The sequence below is a fragment of the Poecilia latipinna genome, unplaced genomic scaffold (genome assembly GCF_001443285.1).
Source record: "Poecilia latipinna isolate Pla-1442-1.1 unplaced genomic scaffold, P_latipinna-1.0 Scaffold1206, whole genome shotgun sequence".
Taxonomy (NCBI): domain Eukaryota; kingdom Metazoa; phylum Chordata; class Actinopteri; order Cyprinodontiformes; family Poeciliidae; genus Poecilia; species Poecilia latipinna.
This window is the reverse complement of record NW_015113822.1, coordinates 111979-135789: the sequence shown is the minus strand read 5'-3', so window position 1 is coordinate 135789 and position 23811 is coordinate 111979. Positions and strand designations below refer to the sequence as shown.

General features: G+C 37.6%; 2 protein-coding genes across 2 annotated transcripts in view; one reads left to right on the top strand and one right to left on the bottom strand.

The window, feature by feature from the left end:
* Nucleotides 1-277: 277 nt before the first annotated feature.
* copb1 (COPI coat complex subunit beta 1) lies at nucleotides 278-10697 on the bottom strand. Its single transcript, XM_015053852.1, has 22 exons — nucleotides 10595-10697; nucleotides 7873-8027; nucleotides 7489-7718; nucleotides 6822-6991; nucleotides 6619-6733; nucleotides 6443-6535; nucleotides 6198-6335; nucleotides 5984-6103; nucleotides 5745-5852; nucleotides 5489-5635; nucleotides 5223-5368; nucleotides 4064-4160; nucleotides 3802-3962; nucleotides 3577-3697; nucleotides 3249-3476; nucleotides 2134-2313; nucleotides 1689-1833; nucleotides 1472-1591; nucleotides 1251-1396; nucleotides 1045-1134; nucleotides 666-821; nucleotides 278-429 (listed from the first exon to the last, which is right to left on the bottom strand). The coding sequence occupies exons 2-22, from the start codon at nucleotides 7961-7963 to the stop codon at nucleotides 370-372; spliced, it is 2862 nt and encodes a 953-aa protein (XP_014909338.1). The 5' UTR covers nucleotides 7964-8027; nucleotides 10595-10697; the 3' UTR covers nucleotides 278-369.
* Nucleotides 10698-11222: 525 nt separating this feature from the next.
* Nucleotides 11223-23811, top strand: part of pde3b (phosphodiesterase 3B) — a 47946-nt gene continuing 35357 nt past the window's right edge. The window contains exon 1 of the mRNA XM_015053849.1: nucleotides 11223-14328. Within this exon, the coding sequence (XP_014909335.1) occupies nucleotides 13441-14328 (888 nt within the window). The 5' untranslated portion in view covers nucleotides 11223-13440. The remainder of the gene's footprint in view (nucleotides 14329-23811) is intronic.

The following is a 23811-nucleotide window of genomic DNA, read 5'->3' as shown; positions in this document are numbered from 1 at the left end:
ATCGGTGTATAAATGTGTGAGCGTTTGTATGGGTGAATGTTTCTCCAGTGTAAAGCACTTTGAGTGGTCAAAATGATTGGAAAAGCGCTATGTAAGTTCAGTCCATTTTATAACCACCTTTAGGCAACTGAAACCATTCTGTGGAATCTGTTATAAACATTTATTTAATTAGAGGCAGTTGTAACTTCAATATATGTTTATTGAAAATGAACAAGGACAGAAAAAAAGAAAACAGTTGTAGCGTTTAGAGAAATGTAAAAAAAAAAAAAATGGGGGAGAGGGGGACAAAAACAGCAAAGTATTAACAGTACTGACTTCTTAGGGTGATGCAAAGGTGGCAAAACAGATGTCAACAGAAAAGCAGACATATCAGATATTAGCCTTCTTTTGAGAGAGGTTGATCTTATCACCGAGGCTCAGTGCCATTCCCTGTGGAAAGAAAATATTTTATTACAACACAGAAAACAGGAACATGAAAAATAATGTAAAAATAGGTAAGACGTTCTCACATTCCTTATTTGTACCCATTTCTACATTGAATTATTACTTTAATATTGAGCTATAATACAAAGTATCCATATGGCTTGAATTCAGAGTCAGTAAATTCAGTCAAGCTTTTAGTTCCCAGATTAATACCAAGTCAGTGCACAGCAGCTGTGACCCACCTGACTTTTGGCCCTAATGCGTATGTGTCCGGTGACAGGTGCGTCGGGCCCCAGGTGAATGGGCTTCTCGATGCTGACGTTAGCCAGGGCATCTTCCCCAAAGATGGAGCGAGCATACAGGTTGGCGGCCATGAAGCCACAGAAACCAGAGAGTGCCTGATTTATTTCAGAAAACAAAAGAACAGAGAATGTGAAGAGAAACTCTTCAGCAACGACTCAATAATACTACCTAAAATGGATAGCTCAGGGATGACAAATACAAGAGATTACAAGCAAGCAAATACACAAACATCCCAAAAAGAGTTATGTTTTTTTTTTTTTTTTTTAAATCAAGCAGAGGACAAACAGCTTGTTGAGTTTTGTGTTAATAGTAACTCACCTTTTCAGGAGTCAAACACTTCATGTTAGTGGACTTAAGGATATGCTGAAGATATTCATTCAGATCAGTGATGTTGGTGTTTACTGTCACCTACAATCAAGACAGGTTTTGGAATTACTTGTTAAATGGAAACAGCATTTCTTTAAATAAGGGGGGGGGTGCACTTGAAATTTCAAGAAGCTGTTGATCTATCAGGCAAAGCTTACCTTGTTTTCCCATTCAAACTCTGCCCACATCTGTCTGAACTCTGCATCTGTGCAGGAGGCTGGCTGGATGTAATCCATGATGTCAATATGAATGTCGCTGAGGACAACACAGTTTCTGTCGCTAGCAGCTCCGGACACATCATAGACTGTGGAAAAAGAATCAAATTTAAAACCACACACCAGTAAAAACATAAATTAACTTCCTGACATTGCCTTCTTACCGATGTTGCCAAATATAATCCCATTCTCGGTAGAAGCTACCTTGACATTAGCCTTTATGTTTGCAAAATCATGAGGGGCCAGAGTTAGAGGGGAAGGTTTTTCAACCAACTTCAGATCCCCTGAGGAATAAAATAAAACGCTCAATTTAGAACAAGAACACAGAAAAAGGAAACAAAACCAGTTTCTGCAAATGAGAAGAGAGGTAATAAAACAAACCTAAAGTGGCCAACTCAAGAGTGCAGTTCTGAAGAGTGTCACTTGTTTGGTTGACCACCAGCACATCCAGCACAATGTCATACTGGTTAACATGGACATAGGCTTCAGCGTACACTGGGTCTGAGAAGCCAGTCAGCTGGGTCACCTAGTTTAGAAAAAAATGTATTTAATCATCATGTCTGATGCAATTACTGAAATATCCTTCCAATATTTTGAGCAGATTTTACAAACAGCACAACAAAATATCCAGGAGCAATTCATTATACATTTCATACCGTAACCTACAACTTGAAAAATACAACCATGTATCAATAGTTGTGCAACTTTTCCTAATGTCCAAAAATTACAGCGCCCTCTGTGGTTAATGAATAGACAGGAGAGCTTTTCAAACAACTCGATCTCTAGTGCCAAACTGTATGCTGCTCAGCAGGGCTTTGTGGCTTACCTTATTGAGTTTTGATGCAAGTGGGTCAGCAGCCTCCTTCCTCTGGGTGTTACCCATAGCAGCCAGCAAGCTCAGCTGAAACTGGTCCTCCTTAGAGGTCATCTCATTTTTGGCTGTGAGTTGCATGAAGGAGATCGGGTCGTCTGCTTGCACAGTCACGTTTCGTTTCTCGGATTCTTTCTGTGATCAGGATTAGAAATGCATTAGGGATCAGCCTTTATCTGCTTCACGATCATAGCTTTGAAATGTGTTGTGTACTACCAGAGCATAGTTCAAAAATATCTGGAGACACTGGCTCATTTTAGGTAACCGACAAAGTATGTGTTCAAACTTTAGAATGATGCAGAAGATACTTGGATGATACTAGGTGAAATACTGCTGTTATCACTTTCTATAACTCTCATCTGTGACTATAATTCTATATTGTAGTTAATAACATGATCTAAGAGCAAGAATAGAGGTGTCAAAACAAACTGCCTACAAATATTGCTTTTGTTAAAAACAGAAGAAATTTCAGTGATCATCTTCCTGTCACTGAGAAATGAATAAAAATGATTTAGAATTAAAACATGTACCAAAATGATTGTGACCAGAACTGTTAAAGGGCTCTAGTGGCATCTTTATTAATATAATAAAAAAGGACACACAGTTGAAAAAATTGAATGTTCAACCAGATTTTGGCAGTCTTATCAAAATGTTGATCAAATTTGGATGTTAATACCCATCTTTTTTTCATTATTCTCATAAAACTATCGAGAAATAAATTATTTCAAAACAACAGATTATTCAGCTAAAATAAAGCACATCCTCGAAAAAGCAAAAATGTTCAACATAAATTTCCTTTTAAATCTAAAACTATATTCAAGCTCCTCTTCTAAATCTAGTTTAAGACATTTTTCTTTTCGAACACATGTTTTTATTATTGTAAATCTATAAAGTTCAGCACTTTGGTCTGTGCTTCCTTTTTTAAAAAGTGCATGACGAATCAAGTTGACTTCAGATAAAAAAAGAAAAAGAAAAAAAAAACAAGAACAGGAAAATGTGATTTCTTCCTGAGCCTATGATTCTGAGGAGGTTAAATACAGAGTTCAGCCCAGTGACTCAACCGCCATTACCTTCTGTGACAGCTTCTCCTCCTCCAGCCTGACGGTGAGCATATGCGACAGGGATCTGCGGCACTCCTTGTTGAAAATGTCATTCATAAGTGGTGAGCACTCTGACAGAACCTTCAGGCACAATGAGATGCGGTCCACATCATCATCTGTAATTGGCTTCTTGGGCAGAGAGGACTTGCCCAGGTGCAGCACTGTGACCATAATCAGCATGGCTTCAGCTACAAATGACTGAAGATTCACAGAGAGGGGGAGGGATTAGAGAAACAAGCACATGTCTTTAAAACAAATGAAGGGTTGTATAAGTGACTTTATAGGTACAATAACTTACATTTTGTTTCATTTTGTCTTGAACAATTGAAACGTAACGCAGGGCCAATTTGGTGAGTGTTGTGGCCAAGGAAGCCGCCACGAAGAAGTCTCCATCCATTAGGAATCCTCGGAGTGGTGGTCTGGGGAAGAAAACAAAACAGACTGAGAGATATGGGAAACTCGAGAAAAATAATCAGTTCAAAATTGTGGACTTGTAATCCAACTCCAATGTGCAAAATTTTACCTGTCCTCTTCTTTCTTCGAAGGCCTGGAGGAGCTCAGGGCACTCTGTGTCACGTAGGTCCCCATCTCCGTCACCAGCTTCTGAGCTGGACCTGCACTTACTTCGTCCTCTGGTTTCAACTCACCCGTCTCTTTTTTAATCTCATTCTCCACTATTGGGATCTGTTCAGCACACATGTAAGAGATTTAAGACCATTTTCATAAGACTAAAATTTACCATAGCCAATCAGTAAGAACTTAGAGACATCACTAAGCACACACACCTCTCCAAGAGACCTGCGTACTTCAGTCATCACATTCTGGATGTCCTCCTTAGTGCTGCAGTATTCTCCTAAAATCCAAAGTGCTCCCCTGTAAATCCTGGAATAAAGCAATTGTGACAAACATGTACAGTGAAGCTTAGATGTTAGATGTTGTGAACTAAGCTGGACTTAGTCTAACAAGTGTTAGCCTAACACTTATTAGACATCAAGTGTGTACCTAACAACTCAAAGTTAAAAACCCAAATGCATTGCACAAAAAGTGACCCATTTTAGGCAACTGTGCTTAACATACACATATAGCTGGAACATCACAAAAGAAAATGAAATCAGCATATCCACAAAGCTTTTCAACAGAGGAAAGAATAAAATGCTGTAAAATTTTCTGAGTGACTGCTGGACTTGATTAAAACACAGTGGACCAACACCAGCAGGTACATAACTTTCTAAACCATCAGTGGCTGTGGAAACGTCACAGCAGTCCTAAAGAAAGCAGCCTGGATTCTGTGCTTCTCCACTCTTGCACCATACTTGGACTTTGATGTTTAACTAAAATGCAAAATTCACTTTCTTCTGAAGAGTGCTTTGGACCACTGAGCAACAGTCCAGTTATTTTTTTTCCTCAACTTCACCTAGTTGGGACGCTTTAGACAGTCTCTGGCTCAGAGCCCACGACTTGTCAATCTCCCTTAAACTACTGAAAGGCCATGGATTCACACAATCATCTCAAGGCTTCTGTTATCTCTATGGCATGTGGGCCTTTTGTCCACATCACACTTATTCCATTTTCAACTTTCCATTATCAAGCTTTGATAAAGCACTTTCAACACTCAGCCTTTTCTGAGTTAACACTACAAGTGGAGGGTATCAATGACACTCCACTTGAACAGTCTTCCTCAAGATTGTGCAAGTCATGCCAACATTTCTGTATACATTTTTTTCTATTGGTCCTTTAATATTCAAAGAGCTGATAAACTTGGGAATTTCATTAGCTGTAAGATATAATGATCAAAATTAACAAATAAAATGCTTGAAATATTCTGTAATGAATTTCTATACAAACAATATCTGACCCATCCTTATAACAATACGATTATTAAAAAAACATTTATTTCAGGTTCCAGATAGTAATAAATAAATAAAAATGTTTCTGAAAGCTTACTTGACTGTTTTAATGGCATGAAAAACCTCCAGCATCTTCTCGATGATCAAAGGTCTTAAGCTGTCAAACCTCTGGATGGCCTCCCTCACAAACTCCAGCACATCAGCAGCAGCTGCCTCATTACTGTCACTCAGGAATTCCATCAGCTAGGATTGAAATCCCATCAAAAACACATATATATTCATTTGAGTCTCTGTTAAGCTAATTATACAAATGGAAAACAGCTTAGAGAAGATTTTCTCATGGTGCTAACATAAAAGACTCACCACAGGTATGACATTAGCTGCCATGTCAGGGAAGCGCACGCTGCATGAGTGGAGAGTGCGAACCAGCAGCTGTCTGTACTTATCGGTGTCTTCATGCTCTGTGACATTGTTTGTTTTAATCACCTCCTTCTTCAGAACAATCACCAACTAGAAAGCAGACAGAAGTCACAATATTTGCAAAGCAGCTTCTGTCAGAGAAAAGACACCAAAAAAATAAAAACACCTGAAAAACAATAACACTTAATTTAAAACCGACCTCCTCCACATTACGAGAGGAGACGAGGTCCAAGGCCAGCTGCAAGGTCTTCTTTCTGACTTCCAGGTCGGGGGTGCTGAGGACGCGCAGGATGTCCATCACTAGGTCCTGGATAAATACATAAAAAAGTAAATAGTTAATTAAACTGATTACATCCCAACAGTCTCACATAACTAAGAATAAATTGAATGTTGAAAACATTTCAAAGTAAAAGATAAAGCAGCCATGAATCAACCTACTTGAAGTACGCGCTCATGAGTCGGATGGTCCTTCAGTTCGATCAGACGATCGAGAACGATCAGCTTGACGTTGTTGTCGCTCTCCTTGATGATCAAATCAATGTAGCACTGCGCAGCAGCCTAGGGTCCGGAAAATTATATGATAGTCAGAAAACATATCAGTCCAATTCAACAACGTATCTGGCGTACAATAACAATAGGGTAAAATATGCACCTTGATGGCTGTGGGAGCACTGGAGAGAGTAACAAGAGTCCCAGCAGCTTCATACTTAACAGCTGGACTGGAAGACTGCAGCAGATTGTAGATGCAACGGATAAAGCGGGCGCGCTCCGATGGATTAGCATGGCAAACCTAACACACAGAACAGCAATAACAAATTTTTAAAAAATCATTGTTTTTTTTTATTGCATGCTTGTTTAACTCAGACCCTGAATTATATAAATCGGCCTATTTCCTACCTTGTATATCAGCTCCACAATGACCAGCTGCAGGATGTCGCCAAAAGTATGAACCTGATCGATACATGTGCTGAGGTAATCCAGAGCTCGATCCTGCAGGAGCAGATGACTTTGCTTAGGTCTGCATAAACACCACGGCCTGCTACAAACAGACTATGTGCCGAAATGCAACAAACCTGATCTGCATGAATCAGCATCATGAAGGCATTTCTCTTACAGCTGGCATCTTTTTCATTGACAAGAAAATCATGGATCAACTCTGGAGCATCTGGGATGAGATGTTCAAAGTTCCTAAAAAATATAAAGTGGCTCATTACTCACAAAAAAAATTACAAACTGCATGATGTGGAGGTGTAAGAAGATGTTCCCCTGTTGGTACCTATAGATGGTATAGATGGCCAGGACAGCGTTTCGGCGGACGTAGCTGTGGCGGTGCTCCAGGCAGGCCCGGATAGCCGGCATCAGAGGCTCAAGCAGCTCAGATTCCTTCAGCTTGCACAGGAAACGGAGAGTGGAGCCACGGATGAACTCGTTGGGATGTTGCAGGTCCTGAAATTAAAAGAAACATTTGCAATAACTAAATGTGCAGAGAACAAAAGCAAACTGTTCTTAGAACATTGTATAAAAAAAAAAAAAAAAATTCAACTCAAATGTTAATTTTAACCAACAAAACAAATATATTTGCCAAAGCTACAACTGAGGCTTTGGCAAATATAAAGCCTCAGTTTATAGGCTTTATTTGCCTATATAGCAGTATACAAATACTGCTAATACTTTATTAGCAGTATTTGTATACTGCTAATTTGTTGTAGCAGTATACAAATTACTGCTACAACAAATTACAGTTGTAGCAGTAATTTGTATACTGCTACAACTGAGGCAGTATATTTAAAATTCTTGTTTTTTAATACAAATTTAAACAAGGAACAGTTTATGAATTCTATAAGTCACAAAACTGGCAAAACAATAAAATCTGGATATTATCTGACTGAACCTTTACATATTTTTTCTGTTTGTTTGAAGTATTGAGGTCACAGTTTGCTCACCTTCCTGTAGGCATCACAGACCAGGATCATCTCCTGCAGCAGCTTGCCATCTGGAGTTGTTTTGGGAACGATCTCCCAGAAAACCAGCAGCAGCTTTTTTATGGTGTGGTCTTGAAGTGGCAGCACGAAGCGAATAATGGTCATCAGAAGTCCTGGCAATTTCTCGCCATTCAGAATCATGATGATAACCTTTTTCAGGGCTTCAGTTTTTGCTTTGATCTCGCCCTTTTCTGAAGAAAAATGGTTTTCATATTAAACTCTATCAACTACTAAAATAGAAATAAATACATAGGCTTAAATGTCTGTATTTTTACTACAAGTAAAATAGGATCTATGAACTACAGCAAAAGTTAGGGAAGTGGGGGTCATATTAAAAAGACTTACCTAGATCTGTTTTTAAGCTGACTTCAGAAGGGGGCTCCGAGTCAGAGGCAACATTTATCAGAGTGTAACAAACATTTTCTGCAGCTGTCATTTTGCTGCTGGGTTTGTAGAGGTTCTTACAAGAATCCCAGTGAAAAAAGCTGCCTGGTAGATACCTATATGAACCAGAAAAAAAACATGAAAAGATCAGTAAAGGGCAGAGAAAATGCCAGTGCCAATGATCTAAATAGTGCAAAAGAAAACATCAACATTAACTGATCAAAGTCTGAACAAGGAAATAAAACAAATACAAAAGACAGAGTAAAGCACTGTGCAGTCTTACACAGCAGCAGCTTGGAAAAGTAAGGAATGGAAAAATCAATAATGTCGAGAACTATTAATTCAGTGGCAATGGAATTAACACAAAATAAATTTCCACAACCACATTCTTGGAATTATACATGGTTCCCGTGAGAGATTGCATATACAGCTAACATTTCAAAGAATCATTTATAGTTAAATAGCAACCTTTTTCTAAATATGTTTATTCTCTTTAAGAGTTTGTGTTAAATTTTAAGAAATTGAGAAAAAAAAATTCCAGTGAAAAGGGCTGTCAAACAAAAAATAAATAAAATAAACAAACCAACAGCACAGCTCTACCAATATTCCCGGGTTGGGTGTAGAAATATATTTGCATTTACATCTAAACGTACGGAAAGGATTAGATCTAAATTTAACAATAAATATATATTTTTATTAAGTTTCCCTTTTTAAGCTTGGTAGTGTTACTTTGTTGTGCATCTATGTAAGGTCTGGTGCTGGTTATGCTTTTAGGTTGTTTAGGAGGCACTGAGTTGCTGCTAAGGCTAACTTAACTCTTATAATCAGTGATTTATTCACTATAGAGCAGAAAAATGTATTAGAAAAAAATTTAATCTAATAACTTTTAAACAAGAACCAATATTAAATTGAACAGCATCTTTAAGAATCTGAATTTAATCAGGTTTGTAAAACCAAAACATTCGCAAGCCAACAAGTCATCTAAGGTTAAACTTGAATATCCTTCTAAAAAGAGCTACGGGGACAAATTCCCCAGTTTGTCTTTTAGTACTTAGAACAAGGAGAGTTCCCTTTATCTGAGATTGCTTATGTGATCCCAAACTTTTCCATCTGGCAGGTCAACATAACTTTGGCCCAGATGCTGTACCAAGCATCGCCCTGGAATCTACTATTAAATCTACTATTAACCTGTAAGCTGCTTAAAATAAAGCCCTCTGTTTAAAAAAATGTAATCTAAAATACAAGTTTGAAGTGCATTACTTTTACTTAAGCTTTGGTGACTGTTGCTTCATATGATGCTTCTATGTTGAAAACTGATCAGTGAACTCTGGAGAACCACACAGATTCAAAATCATAAAATGCCTTCTGTGACATGCAGCTAAGAGTTTTTAAAGTGATGGGGGGAAAAAAACAAACAAAACAGAGCCAGTAACTGTGTTACCAGAGTTTTTATATGCGAGTTTTGAAGTATTGCATTAGAAGCAGTTGATGTAGACATTAAATTAATAAAAAAAAAAAACAACTTCCTCACTTCATAAAAATAAAAAAGTAACGTTTTTACGCTTGCTTGAGGTGGTTTAGGTAATTCCAAAAAAAGTTGATGCACAAAAGGGAAGATAGTTGATTTACTCCCAATCAGCAGATGGAAACATGCCTAATTCAGATATTCCTTTTTGTTTTCCTCTTTTAATACAGAAGTTTGCTTAAAATTTGCATGACAATGGGATGGAAACATAGCTGTGTGCATTACAGCTTATAGCTTTAGTTTGCCTAACATAGGTCACTAAAATATGAAACATACTTTGCAAAAAGGTCTATCAAGTCTTGAAACTTTATTTTTAACGGTACAATTATAATATTTAACATAAACTTCTCCTTTAAGTAACTGCGGGATAAGTGGACGTGGCACTGGTACCAGGACCACTGTAAGGTGACTCAGGTGCCACATAGACAAACTGTGTCTTCAGTTAATTAAATTTTCCATTGATTTAGGATGTTTCTATATATTACACCTCTAAGGCTGATATTAAAACAGTACTAGGTGGAATATCTCAAGTAATCTCAGTGTATATACTATATGTACTAATGTGTTAATTGCTTTACTTTTTTTATATTTATCTGTACCAATATGTTTTGCTACTGTCTTACACATGTTCAATTTGCCGGGGGTTGTGCATTAAAGGTCGATAGCGCCACAAATTCTGGCACAATTTCATTAAATTATCTTTAATTTTTCATAAACAATAATCTTACCGTTGCTCTCATAACAATATAAGGCGGTGCAAAGCAGCTGAGCAGCTGCTAGCTAAAACAGCTAAAGTTGAACAAGTGCGATTTGCCGTCTTTGCGACAAATAGAGTTGTTTGCATCAAAACAAACAGCTGGGTGAGGGTAAATGCTAACAAACAACCTTAAATTATCTTGTTAGTTGGTTACACAGCTAACAGAGATTTGGTATTACACGAAATACACGAATTTGTAACCTCTGTTAGCTAACAGTAGCTTAGCTTTCGTCCAGGGTTGTAATGAAATGGAGGACGGTAGCATTAGCTTGCTGTCTTATATGTTAAGATATGAAAAACAAACAATATCACGCATGTTTATCAAATATAAGCTGTATAACAGCTATAACATATATCTAGTTCTTAAAGGTGGTTACCAATATCAAACTTTAGTTATTTACCTGTGTAAAAGCCCTATGAGCCCCCAGTGGTGAGCTGTCTATCGGCTCTCCGCTTCTTCCTTCTGACGTGGAAGACAGCTTCCTGAGCCACATCACTACTACCGTGCCCCGGAAGGCTCAAACGCTCAAGGAAGCGCTAACTAAAATATTAAAAAGCTGAATTTTAAAATCTATCAGAAAGTTATACTTTAATTTTAAGTTTTGCGTTCTTCTATTCTGTGAATGAATATTGCAACATCTAAAAGGGAAATAAATAGACATAACAAATTATGAGAAATTGTACTATTTTATTCAATAATTCTGTTGTTACAGAAGTCACAACAAAAGTAATCTTAACACACTTAAAGATCGAACTAGAACCAGTTAAAATTTTTGCTTAGTTCAGCCAAAATCAATTCATTTTATTCAAATACATAAAAGAATACAAAAGTAAGTAATAGAAATACAACACTTAGAACAAAAATAAAATTGTACAGAGATACAGAAGACAAAATAAATGTTAAGTTGCAACACACCGAATAAAAATCTGAACTCATGAATCTATCTATAAGTAAATGTCACAGTTTTTGTATGTTACAAGAATTGTCTGTTTTTAGAACTCTGGTGTTTAAAAACACTGGTCAACTGGCACAAGATTGCTTATGCTGTTTTAATCTTTCTTTTTATTTACTCGGAAAATATTATATTACTGAAACAGCTCACGGGATGCTGAAATATGACACTTTAACTGTACCAATGGGATAATCAGAATAGTTTTTCTCCATAAGGCAAAAACATAAACTGCTATAGCCTTGTAATTTCAATTTCCAGAATTGTTTTACTTTCATTACAACATATTAGTTTGTAGCATCCTCTAGTGGAAACTAACCTTAGTACCACAGTTGATGCAAAAATATGTGAACGTATCTATACCTGCATGTTTCTCCCATGTGAACAGAGATAGAAAGCATAGTATTAGTTGCTGTGCTCTGGCTGCTAGGATTGTTCTAACTGTAAATGTCTGAAATTGTCTCATTCAAAAGTTTAAGTTCTTTGTTACATAAAAGGCTTCCACAAAACAGGACCAGCGTCAGATGTTACAGTGAAAATCATCACCTTTTAACCAAATTTCAATTGTACTTTATTGCTTAAAGTTATTGCACTTTTACTAGTTAAATAAAGGTAAAAAAAAAAAAAAAACAGTTAAAAATCCTACATGAACTACTTCAAAATGTTTGCCATTTCCTCACAATATCACAGTGTCTGTAATGTTCCAGTGATTCTCATACCTCTGTTATAGAAACTGGCAGAAAATAGAACACATTATAAGTTTAAGCAGAATATGCGATTAAAACACACACAAACCAGCTTGAGTTTCTTACTTGTTTCAGAGCATCAACCAGTTGTGGTAATTTCCAAAAAAGCAATCACACCCACAGCTCCATAAACCCTTACCAAATTTCTTTGTATTCATGGTAAAAGTTGTCAGTTTGTCTTGTATTGATTTGTTTTAGATTCACAGTTTCATCCAATGAACCTGCACATGTAAAAATCCTCTGGGGTTAGAGTGGAGAGCACCATAGCCTATACTGAACACAAGGCTTTAATTTTCTATTTCACTTACCTTTTAGCCGACATTTGATGTAAAACCAGGTGCAGCTAATGACATTAGAGGTAGCTCTTTTTAATTAGTGAGAAGGACCCACAATTTATGTTGTTGTAAACTGATGTATTAGCAAGGATATAGTGTCAAATGGTTTGTTTTGCTGAGTAAATAATGTCTTCACTTCAAAGTGTTGTGTAATTTTTAAAACATCTTGAAATATATACAAAACACCAAATTTGCTACTGATTATTGTCCACAAGTAGACTTGTCAAAGCCAGTAGTACTAACTATAATTACAAGTTGCCTGTGAGCTACTTTTAGTGTGACATAATTCTTAGAGGTAGAGCAAGTTTAGAGTTTAAGCTCATATTTGAAAGTAAAGCCAGGATGGTTCCAGAGGTTTTGGCCATGCTCATATATATTTTCTTATGTTAGATTATGTAACTCTGTCTTTGTGAAAGAGGGCCTGGTATTTCAAAGAGATGCACCATACACAAAGTAAAAAAATATAGAATGAGAATGTGGAGATAAGAGGTTGAAGCAATATTTCAAACTTTGACAAATTGATAAGCTCCAAAAGGAGCCATAAAGTTCATTTGGAAAGTTATCTGTTATCAAGGTAGCTTTATGCAAAGATATGCAAAATCCATCTGTCCATTGACGCAGGATTGCGGGTGTTATTATTATTATTTCCTCATATGTTGATGATGTTTTGTACATGCAGTTTTATACACAAAATTGGTCTGTATCTGCACTGAAAATTTTCTGAGACTTTTGAAGATTAAGATTTTATTATTTGATCAGTTTTATAGTTTGCTTGGCAAAGTTTTTTTTTTTTTTTTTACTTTAAAAGTAAACTTTCATTGATATGTCTTTAGTTATCATTAAAATGTATCTTCTGCCTTAGCACGTAAATCTTGTTTACAGAAACTGACTATGCTTTTGATCCAAACCAAGGTTAGCCATTTTCCAAGTTTTCCCAGCCCGGAGAGCCCGTTGGTGACATTGCTATCTGAGGATCCCATACAGATCACACTTCACACACTCAAGTCATGAAGTTCTCAGTTGTGGGCTGTAGGCGGCGACGGGGAGCCCAATTTCTGTAAAAACAACATCTCACCTTCTTTCTTTAGTCCAAGTGCTGGAACACGTTTGAGTGACCATGGAGCGCGTTTGCTGTCATGTAGTTCAGCGTTAATACGCCGTGAATAGTTGTAAACGGGGGACCTTTGAGAAGATACGAGGAGCAGGACTCGAAGCTATGGCCGCACGGGAGGAAGGAGAGGTTTTGCACGGTAAACTAAGGCACCACGACGGGACTGGAAGTGTAAACAGCTCAGAGGGCTTCAGGAACGGCTATGTGAAGAGCTGCGTCACCCCCCTCAAACAGGACCATCAGAGAGGATTTTTGTTCAGCGTGTGCAGGTTTTGTAACGAAGACGTCCTCAATTCCAAACTGCTAAAGGTGTCTGCCCTGTACGTGGGCGCCTTTGTTGTTTTCGCCGTCTCTTTCCTCATTTCCAGGAGCTTGCAAAGTGACTCGGTGTGGGATTTGCGGACTTTTTTGCTGGGCTTCTCCCAGTCCATCAGTCCTCTGTTCAGTATAGGATGTGCCTTCTTCTTCCTCACCTTTTACCTGAGGAGGAAGAAGAAGCAGAGCAGCAGATCGTGGCTCCTGTCACTGCCAGCTTCGTGCTACCTCGGGGATTTTCTGGTTCTGCGGTTCTTGCAATGGGGAGAGGACCAGCACCAGATGCAAATGGTGGGCAGGTTGTTGTTCGTGTTGGGATGCGTGGGTCTGCTCACGCTGATCCCGACGCTCAAACTCAAGCACAGCGTCCTCGTCCTGGTGTTCGCCAGCGTGGTGTGGCTGCTCTCCCTCACAAGTTTGAGCGGTCTGCCCGCACTGCTCAGACCGCTCCTGGCCTGCTTTGCGGGGGTTTCTGGCTCCCTGTTGGGGATCTGTTTTGACCGCTATTACCAGACGAGGGAAGCGCCGTGTGGGATTTCCAGCGCGGAGGAAAAGGTCCCCGTGATCAAACCACGGAGACGGTCCAGTTGTGTTTCACTGGGGGAAACGTCGACCAGCTATTATGGCAGCTGTAAAATGCCCCGCAGACCCTCGTTGCCCTGCATATCTAGAGAGCAGGTAGGTCACCTCACCCCCCTCCACTTCCCGCCCTCTGCAGGACCATGGTCTGTGTTGTTGTAGTTGCAAAAATAGGCCCACAGATAATCCACAACTGCTCACCGTGCACGCGAGTGGACGAGCACCCACGTCATGACAGAAAGCAGTTCAAGCTCTACAGAAGAAAATTATCAGTTTGCCACTACGATGAACAACTTGATAGACAACTTCAGTCATGAGACTGTGTCATGTAACTGTTTGATATCAGCGTCACTGAATTCCTCGTCTAAAATGACTGAGGACAGCGTTGCATTTCTAAAGAGTGACGTAAAGGGCTATCTCTGTTTCTGTGTAACTTTTTTTTTTTACATTAATTTAGATTTTTTTAGACCTTTCATTTAAGCAAAACATACGCCATAAAAAATAGTTTGCAAGTGCTTTTTGTGTAGAAAATTAAACCTATAATTTTTCGTATAGGTTTCAATAATATAGCCTTTATATTATTGAGCTCAGCTGCTCAATAATGTATTATGGTAACTGTCATCACAGTATGACTGTATGCAATATTAATGTTGAAAAAGAGCTGCTTGGAATGCAGTGATTGTTAGCTAATATACTCCAACTATCAGAAATTATCCAGAAATATTAAAACATTGCATGTCAGTGAGATGCTTAGCCTGATTAATGGAGTCTTGCTTCAGAAGTTGCGCATAAATGATCTGACTTAAAGTCATAGTGCCAGAGTTGCTAGATCATAGAATGTTTTGGAAACACACGAGAAAGACAGGAGGGAGGACATTGTGTGGATTTATTAGAGCCGAAGTCATCATGGCAACATTTACCAGTCATATCACCTTAGCATAACTTTCTAATATTCTTGAGGCCTTGACACAGTTACAATAAGCATTCACTGGTTAATCAGTGTTATCTGGTTTGACTGCTGCTATAAGACGTGACTTATAGCTACATACGTTATAGTTCTACTACACATTTCATCAGCGATTGTGGTTTTCAAAATATTTCCAAACAGAAGGTTTTCCTTTCTTGTGTAAAGACAGCAAGAAGGGTCAGAACTTTGTTTCAGCCAGCTGACTGGCAGTATGCAGCACATTAAAAGCACTTAAAACCATAAAAAACTGCATGTTTCAAAGCTAGCATTTTTGAAACTAACATTTTAAAACTTTGGTGTGTCTTAAAAAGCCCTATGCTTGCTTTCGTAGCAACTTTTCATAGTTTTTGTGTTACGGTTGCAGTCAGCTCCGTCTATGAGGAGAATATCACTTTGTCTGCATAGAAAAGATGCATTGCCCACTTGTAGCTTGGCAGTAGCTATATTCCGTTATCTAAGTCTATAAGGTCTGCTTCACACAGTATTTTTCCATCTTCTTTCATTTCCTACATTTCGTAAGGTTTGTATCAGTTAAAAATGAAGAAATCTAAAGCTTGTCGGCAGAATAGCAACACAGCCAGCAGTAGAGCCAGTGATGGGGGCTGTAGTTTCACATGACTGTCGACAACACATACTGATGGTGAGCAGCTTCATCAGTCCCTAGCTGAACATAAACTTGTACAATCTGCAAAAAGCCTAGTTGTTTACATTCATAAGATAATGGGGACACTTTCCATTGTGGTGTCGGGGGTTTCATATTACATGCATCGTGCCTCGACTTAAAAGCTTTCTGTACACAACCGTTGCCTTCATCTATACGTAAACCACATAGATATAACTGTCAACAACATATTTTAAAAAACAAAGCAGGCTATTCTGAAGTAGATGCCAGACCATCAGGTCACGCACATTGTTTCTGTGTCCTTCGAGCTTTGGGAGGAATGATAAGAGAACTAAAATTGCATGTCCAGATTGTCTCGGTTGTTCTGTTTCCCGTTTCAGCATATTTCTTTTCTCCATTTACCACATTGTGTTTCATTCTATTTGTAGAATAGCATGCCATACTAGAATAGTCCCTAAAATTCTATAGAGAAAGCTTTATCCGACCAGATGCAAACATTTTAGATCCAAAAGGGAACTTTATGCATAGCAAAAAAAGAAAAAAACTCATATCAGACAAATGTAAGCATATTACTTAGTGGAGGAAAGAAACTAACATAAACTAGAGGCATAAACTAAATACACAGAGGGAGTTACTGTTATGTTTTATAATTAGCTTTTGTGATGCTGCTTCTAAGGTCTTTACCTTATAGTAATTAGCCTCTAATTTACCAGGTACACATTTAAAACAGTCAAGACCCCCAAAGTCCTTCTTGTTTTGTTTATCTGCTCAGAACTGAAGCCGGACACCGTATTTGACAAAACACATATTAACTGGTAATCAAAATAATCTAAACTTGTGGGCAGTTATCATCAGTCATGCTTTGACATTTTCCTGGCTTTTCTATGTTTTAATTAAAGTTTTTCTTAGAAACCAATAGAAGATGATTTCAAAAATGGGTTTGTATGAATCTCCTCCAGTGGTTTCCACTTGAACTGAATTCTTATAAGTACATTAGCAAAAAAAAAAGAAAATATATAAATGCTAGCCTTCTGATCCTGCATGTTGATTGCTTATATATAATCCTGCAGAACACTTGTAGATGTTCGTCATAGTTGTTTTACGTTTTATCTACCGCTCTTTTGTATCTGTTTGTCTCCCCTGTTGGACACAGAATTACTCCGCTGGGAAGGATTGCAAACTTTGCACAAGAAAGTATCTTCAGTAGAATAACAACTCTTTGTTATATTGTGTGATTCAATTGCGATATTGCACAAAAATGGACAGCCTTTGCGTCAGAGGCAGGCAAAAAGCAAGTACAAAGAATCATTTTGAAAGGAGTCACTCTGGGTTCACTGGTAATGTTGTACATGTTCTTCATCTTCACACACGTTCTGCACACAAAGCAGTCCGTGCACCCTCTGCCCCCCTCTTGTTTGACAGGGTCACTGGTTTCTGTCTTTCGCTCACAAATACAGGAGAATTGTTCGTCCATTAACAGCAACACGTGGTTTTTCAGGCACTGAGTTCATCAGTGTGGTAGGCATTGCTTTAGCATCATATTCATACAAGAGTATAATATTTGTTCAGGATGGCACGTGAATATGGACCACATTTGAAAGCACTCATAATTTTAGAATCATAACCGTCTTTAAAAAAAAAAAAAATCTTGTCTTGACCCTTGGTTGTGAAGATAACTTGCTAGCCTCTTTAATTTTGAGATATATTGTCACACTTTAAAGATATTAAATTATGTTCAGTGAGTTGTCTGCAAAGTTTTATCACTTACAGTCTGTGACATGATTGATAATGTCCCCCCTCTCTCTCTCAGTTTCAGTGCTGGTAGATGGAAACAGCCACTCCTGCTCTTAGCACATTGACACCATTGTGAACTTTCTAACCTCTCTGGTCATCACGCTCTCCTCGGAGAACCTCTGTGCCAGAAGCATAAACAATGTGTTCCCACAAAAGGAAGGGATTGACAATGTCTAGCATGTAGATTGGCTTTTTTTTTTTTTAAAGAGTGATAACCTGCACGTCTTGTCTACAGTGAAAGCAAACTTCAGAGAAGGCGTAGAGTTCTCCAGAACCGCCAAATGATGGTTCCCAGACACTTGTTCCAGATGAGTATTATGGTTGTAATAAACAATGGAGGACATGTGTAATGGATATATGTGGAGGTCGACATTGTCCTGGTGGGGAACCTCACCGATATGACGCAAAAGGTTATAATGGACTTCTTCTACAAATACAAATAGACCTCGTGATTCATAGACCTGACATCAGTATGAGAACATTTCTGGATCATTTCATAAGTTTCTGACGTAGGGATGTCCCAATCAGGAATTTTCCCTTTTGAGACAGATCTGCATCCGTTCTAAATAGGCAAGAGAGCCGCTTTCTGATGATTTGTAACATTTATTATATTTAGTGCCATGTACTTGCTTGAAAATAACATTTGATCAATAGTAGATCTCACTTAGTGTTAACATGTTCTCCAACATGGATTACTTCATTCAAGACAGCTGCTGACAACACATCCCATAAAATGTGCCCAACGTTTTCCTTCCATTCTTTCTTCTGAGTCTTCATGCAACACATACAGATTCAATAAATTAATGTGCTTCTCTTGGTGACGTTGTGCTGCTTATAGATGTCACAGATTATATTAGTGGTCTGTAATTTTGGGCTTTATTAGGACTTGTTAATGGTATGACTCATAGCACATTTCACTGCAATTGTAGGAAGTTGTGTGTTGACTCAAATTAGAAATTATTCTCCTGCTTCCTAAACTTAGCGCTTTGGTTTGAATGATGCAAAACATGCTGAATAGTGTTTCTTTGTATTGTTTGTTGTTTATATGTGATAGCTACTCGGAAAACACAAATTGGATGAACAAAATAACGTACGTACGTAAAGTAGAAGTTTTGCAAGTTATTCATAGTTAGAAGTGCACATTATATTCAGTAGCAATTGCCATTATTGCATTAGTATATGCAAAACTTAAGTCAATAAAGGACTTCTTAGACATAGCATTTAGTAAAATGTAATATGCAAAACACTGTGCATATCTCTGGAATATTTGGCCAGTTAGATGGACTTTAATCTTCCTTTTCTTCTCACACAGGGGATATATTTTTTATGGCTGAGGTGCTGAGAGTCGTGGAGAAACACTGTGTAAAAAAAAAAAAAAAAGTTTGAAAAATGCCGTTTAATTGTATTTATATTATCATCAAAATTTTCAGCAATACCGTTGAAATGAAATGCATTTCTTTTATCATATTTAACCCAGCCTTGATGGTTGAAAATTGGCTGTGCAGCTGCGTATCTTTTTCATAAGCAGCAGACCTAAGACGGTTACCAAGAGTTCAGTTTTGTTTAAATCTTTTAAAAAGGTCTCGATTGGGACCCTCAGTTGGTACCTGGAACTGGATGAGAACATCTCTTTAACTGTTGGATTCGACATGAAGACCATGCTGGTGTGCTCTGAGACTGATAAATGTCCAAACTGTAGATGCACAGAAAATGAGAGAGAAAGCTCAGATTCTTTTAAATTAAATTGTGTGGAAACTGAAAGAATCCTCAGAGCAGTGGGAGGCGAACATGAAACAATTTTAGCTGATTTTATCCATTTACAGCGGCTACAACTGAACATAGGATAAACCAGTATTAGTTTAAATTAGGTGTTTCTTAGGGATGAGCAGTTATCGTATCTTTATTGGTAAACTCATTGTAATATATCTTGATCAAAGTAAACCCTAACTGAAGGTTTCATGTATCAATATATTTAAAATTTAGTTTAAATGCCATTATTGTGTGCTGTTTAGTTGTACACACGAGACTCTTGTTGAGTTTGTTCCTTTTATTTCTGTCGAGTCTGTCCAATCAATTTCCAAACAACTACAAGACCTGGAAAAGCACAGGAATGTGCCATTTTCGATCCCAAAGTTTATTCCTCACTAGCCATACTTTAACTAACCCCAGCTGATGAGATGGGTTGATAAAGCTGGCAGCCTCAACTAACCCAACGTCGACAAGCTTAACAGTCTTCTGCGAAAATGGAGATTACATGAATGTTTCTAGTTTTGTTTTGGTTTTATTTGGACTGACAGAAATATGTTCACTCTAGCCAGTACATTTAATGAAATACAATACTAAAGTCATTTTACAGTTCATACCACATACCTTCACTGTTCACTTAGTGTGTTAAGCATGTTGTGTGTGTGTGTGTGTGTGGATGTATCCTTAAGCTTATGCCCTAAAATAATTCTGTCTGGGATTTATCACACTCTAGTATCCAGGTGCTGCTTAAACCTTAAACTTAGCTTCTTCCAGTTTGTTTACTGCTGAGGCTATGCTGCAGCTAATTATTTGGGAGAAAACCATAAAGCAGAAGAGTGTGGAAGACAATTTTATTAATTTATTTAAATATAAATCTGACTCTTCAACAAAGCGGCTAGCTTTTTGTTACATTTCATGTCGGTACACAAGGGGGATACCTTGTGTGCCGACTGATTAATGTGGCTGCGGAAGTTCAGACTTGTGCCCCCAGCATTGCGTACATGTTTCAGGGTCCGATGACAGGGTTGCCTTACTGGCTTGGTTGTAAAAAAAAAAAAAAAAAATGCATGAGAGTGGTCATGCAGACATGACATTCACCCACCGGGGGTTACAGCTCACAGAAACCTGTCACCAACAGGCGTAATTTGGTACAGTCATCTGAAAATAATTTCTATACTTCATATGTCACTATTTATTGCCTAATGTGCACAAAGTGATAAACACTATCAGGGAAATTGTTATCCGTCAGACTGCAGCAGAATACCAATGCTTGAGCAAGAGATGTTTGTTTTTGTTTTTATTTTCCTGCATGAAGCCTTTCAACCTGTAATGAAAACCTGAAAATAATACTTTTATTTTCCCCCCCAGCACATTTCAGTAGAAAACAAACTATGTAAACATATTAAAGAAAGGACTTCTGTTTTCATTTTTACAAGCTTGCAAAGCACATGCAAATATCAACAGGAATTAAATGGAAATTTGAAAAAAAAAATTTTCACTTGTGCATTCTGAACCTCAATGACTGAACAGCACAGAGAATTTCACTAAAACTCAGCTTGACAAGCCCTTATCGGCATATATTTTAGAGGGGGAAAAAAAATCATTTTTCATAGTCTTTTATTTAATTTAATGTCTTTATTTCATTTTGTTAATTTAGTTTTTTCAAATATTTGTTTTTAAAACTCCGAGCTTTGCATGAGCATAATATTAAAATCAAGCAAGCAAGTATATATTTTTTTACATGCAAATGATGTCAAAAGGTTAATTATGAATTCTGTAAGAAAACCAATCAAAAATATATCAATAGCCAATTTTCTGTCTATTGCATATTAACCTTTAACAAAAACAATACTGTATGCATATGATATCTTAAAGAAAAGGAAGGAAGCTCAGCTTGTTCCAGTCCCTGTCAGGGACTGGTACCAGTCACACAAATAACACAACGTTTTTTTTTTTTTTTTGCTTGTTTTTGTCAGAAGGTGTTATTGTTGTAATTCTTGATAAAAAAAAAGTCGCTGCTCCAGTCTGAGCTCATAAGCTTGTATATTTATACGTACAGTGTGTGAAGTTTAAACGACCTGGGAAACAACACCCATAGTTGTTTCTGTTCTTTTCCTTTCCTTTTCCATTCTGGTGTCACAGTTAATTGAGTGATTTCAGAATATGTTTCAATCAGATTTTTTTTATATTTTTATTTCTTAAAATTTTCAAGAATATTCACTAGAGTTGCACCAACCAGCCTTTCCCACTTAGATACCGGTTTTCCTTGACGTTTCACCTGCAAAAATCTATTTTTTCCTCCTTTCTATAAGACAAGAAGGAGAAAAAATAGATAGCAGTGTATAATCCAATTAAACATGATGAAATTTCAAGTTTATACACCAACATATTTGCCCTTGTCCGATTTCTACTGAACACACCAGCAAAATGCATCAAAGTACATTCTCTATTGGTTTCAATTACAAATCGAAAATGGAGGGAGCTCTGTGTTCCGGTGCACTTAATGAATAAGTATTCAGGTAAAATTTTGTATTTCACCTGATGATTACCGCCAGCAGAGCTGATAAAGAGACAACTGACCAATTTCAGTCTCTTGTTGATTGGTGAATTTCTAGCACCAACATGAAGGGATGAATTAAGTGTGCATTTATAAAATATACCAGCTTAAATATACTGCTAAATCGTTGCAATTCAAACAATCTGCTTGTCTAAGATGTTGATAAATGAGACAAATCGTTTATGTAAAATACCAGAATAAAGAACTTCACACCTGAAATACACTCTCCAAATTGTGTATAATTAGAAAGAGTCAGCTAAATATACATTTTTTATTTTTTAAGAACATTTTGTGTTCACACTTCCAGGGTAAAAACGTCCAACTGGATTCACACGGAAGACCTCAGAGGCCATGCTGTTAGCGCTACGCAAATTCAAAGATCGTGCACTGTTTTTGTGTGGCTCCACTCTACGGGGGCAGGCAGGGGTAAATAAAACACTTAATCCCCCCCCCACCCCCCAGCTCCTCTTTCCCCTCCCTCCAAAATGCAGACAAGAACAGAGGAGCAGACTGTGGAGGGGAAGGCTGCAGGGAGAGCGGTGAAAGCACAGGGCAGCTCTCAGCTGTCACGTTAGCTCGCTGTTAAGCCATGTGGAATGATATAACATTGACGTCACAACCGAGTGACGTACTACGGGGTGATTGCAAAGAGGAGGGGAAAAAAAAAAATTAGAAGAAGTCTTATTAATTGCCCAGCAGAAAATAGTGCCCGCCTTGAGCGATGATGAGACGGGCTGAAAAGATGGTGTGCAAAAGGAAATGTTGAGATGGAATAGTGGAGAACAGATAATTGGACTTCAGGTCGGTTTGTGCATCCTGAAAATAATAAATGGAACGTGACGGACAGGCTTTTCTTAGTTTGTGTGCCAGAATCCCGCATTTGACTGTTTTATAAATTGCTTACATTTTGCTGGAGGTCTCCTCCATTTTCTGGTTGTCTTTGTATGAGCACAGATGCGTAAGTATAGCAAACCGGTTATGTAACCTGTAACAACTCTTATCTCATGAGGATATTAGTGAAACTTTTAGCTGAATTGGGGTGTGGGTGTTGCAGCATCAGTAACTAACCCAACTGTAACAGTGACAATAATTTGGCGTTTCATATGAGATAAAATCTTAGCATAACGTGTGTGTCAGTGGTATTTATATTTGTTTTCCACACGTTTTAATTTGATGGGGATTTTTTCTGCCTTTTAATCAGAGCTGAAACACCGTGTGAACAGTGTGTATAAAATTCAAGAGAAGCGTGTGTGTGTGTGTGTGTGTGTGTGTGTGTGTGTTTGCATTGAGCAGTTTTATTTTCCAGTGCAGGCGGTTCTCCTCATTCTGGTCAGCGTATGTCTTCAAGTTAAAGTGAAACTAGCTTAATTTCAGTAATTATGTTTCTGAAGTGTATTATAAACATTCCCCCATTTTTTAATTATAACTATGCTTCTGACACATGGAGGTTACATCTTACAAGCCTTTTATAAATGTGGCATTTGTGTGGGTGTATGTTTGTGTTTACTTTTGAATAAGTAAGGAACCTAAAATACTGACGCATATTTTTATTTGCTATAATTTATATTTGAATTGTATTTTCTCAAAACAGTCTCATGTTTACAGAATAAGAATTATTCTGAGTGAAGGGGAAAAAAAACATTACTGTTTGTTCATTTCTGTGGAATATTTTTTTTATTGCAGAAACCATAAACCTGGAATTTTAAATCTCTGTTCTGCTCAGCAGTAATTCAGTGTTATTCACAATTTTATTGTTATTTTTATCTCAGATACTTGGGGATAAATTAATAAAAAATAAAGGTGTCCCCATGTTTAGTGTGTTCTTCTAAACAAGGATTTGAGCAGGTTTTTCTTTTTTTTTATGACTGATGAAATGCGACTTGAGCTGAGCTGTTG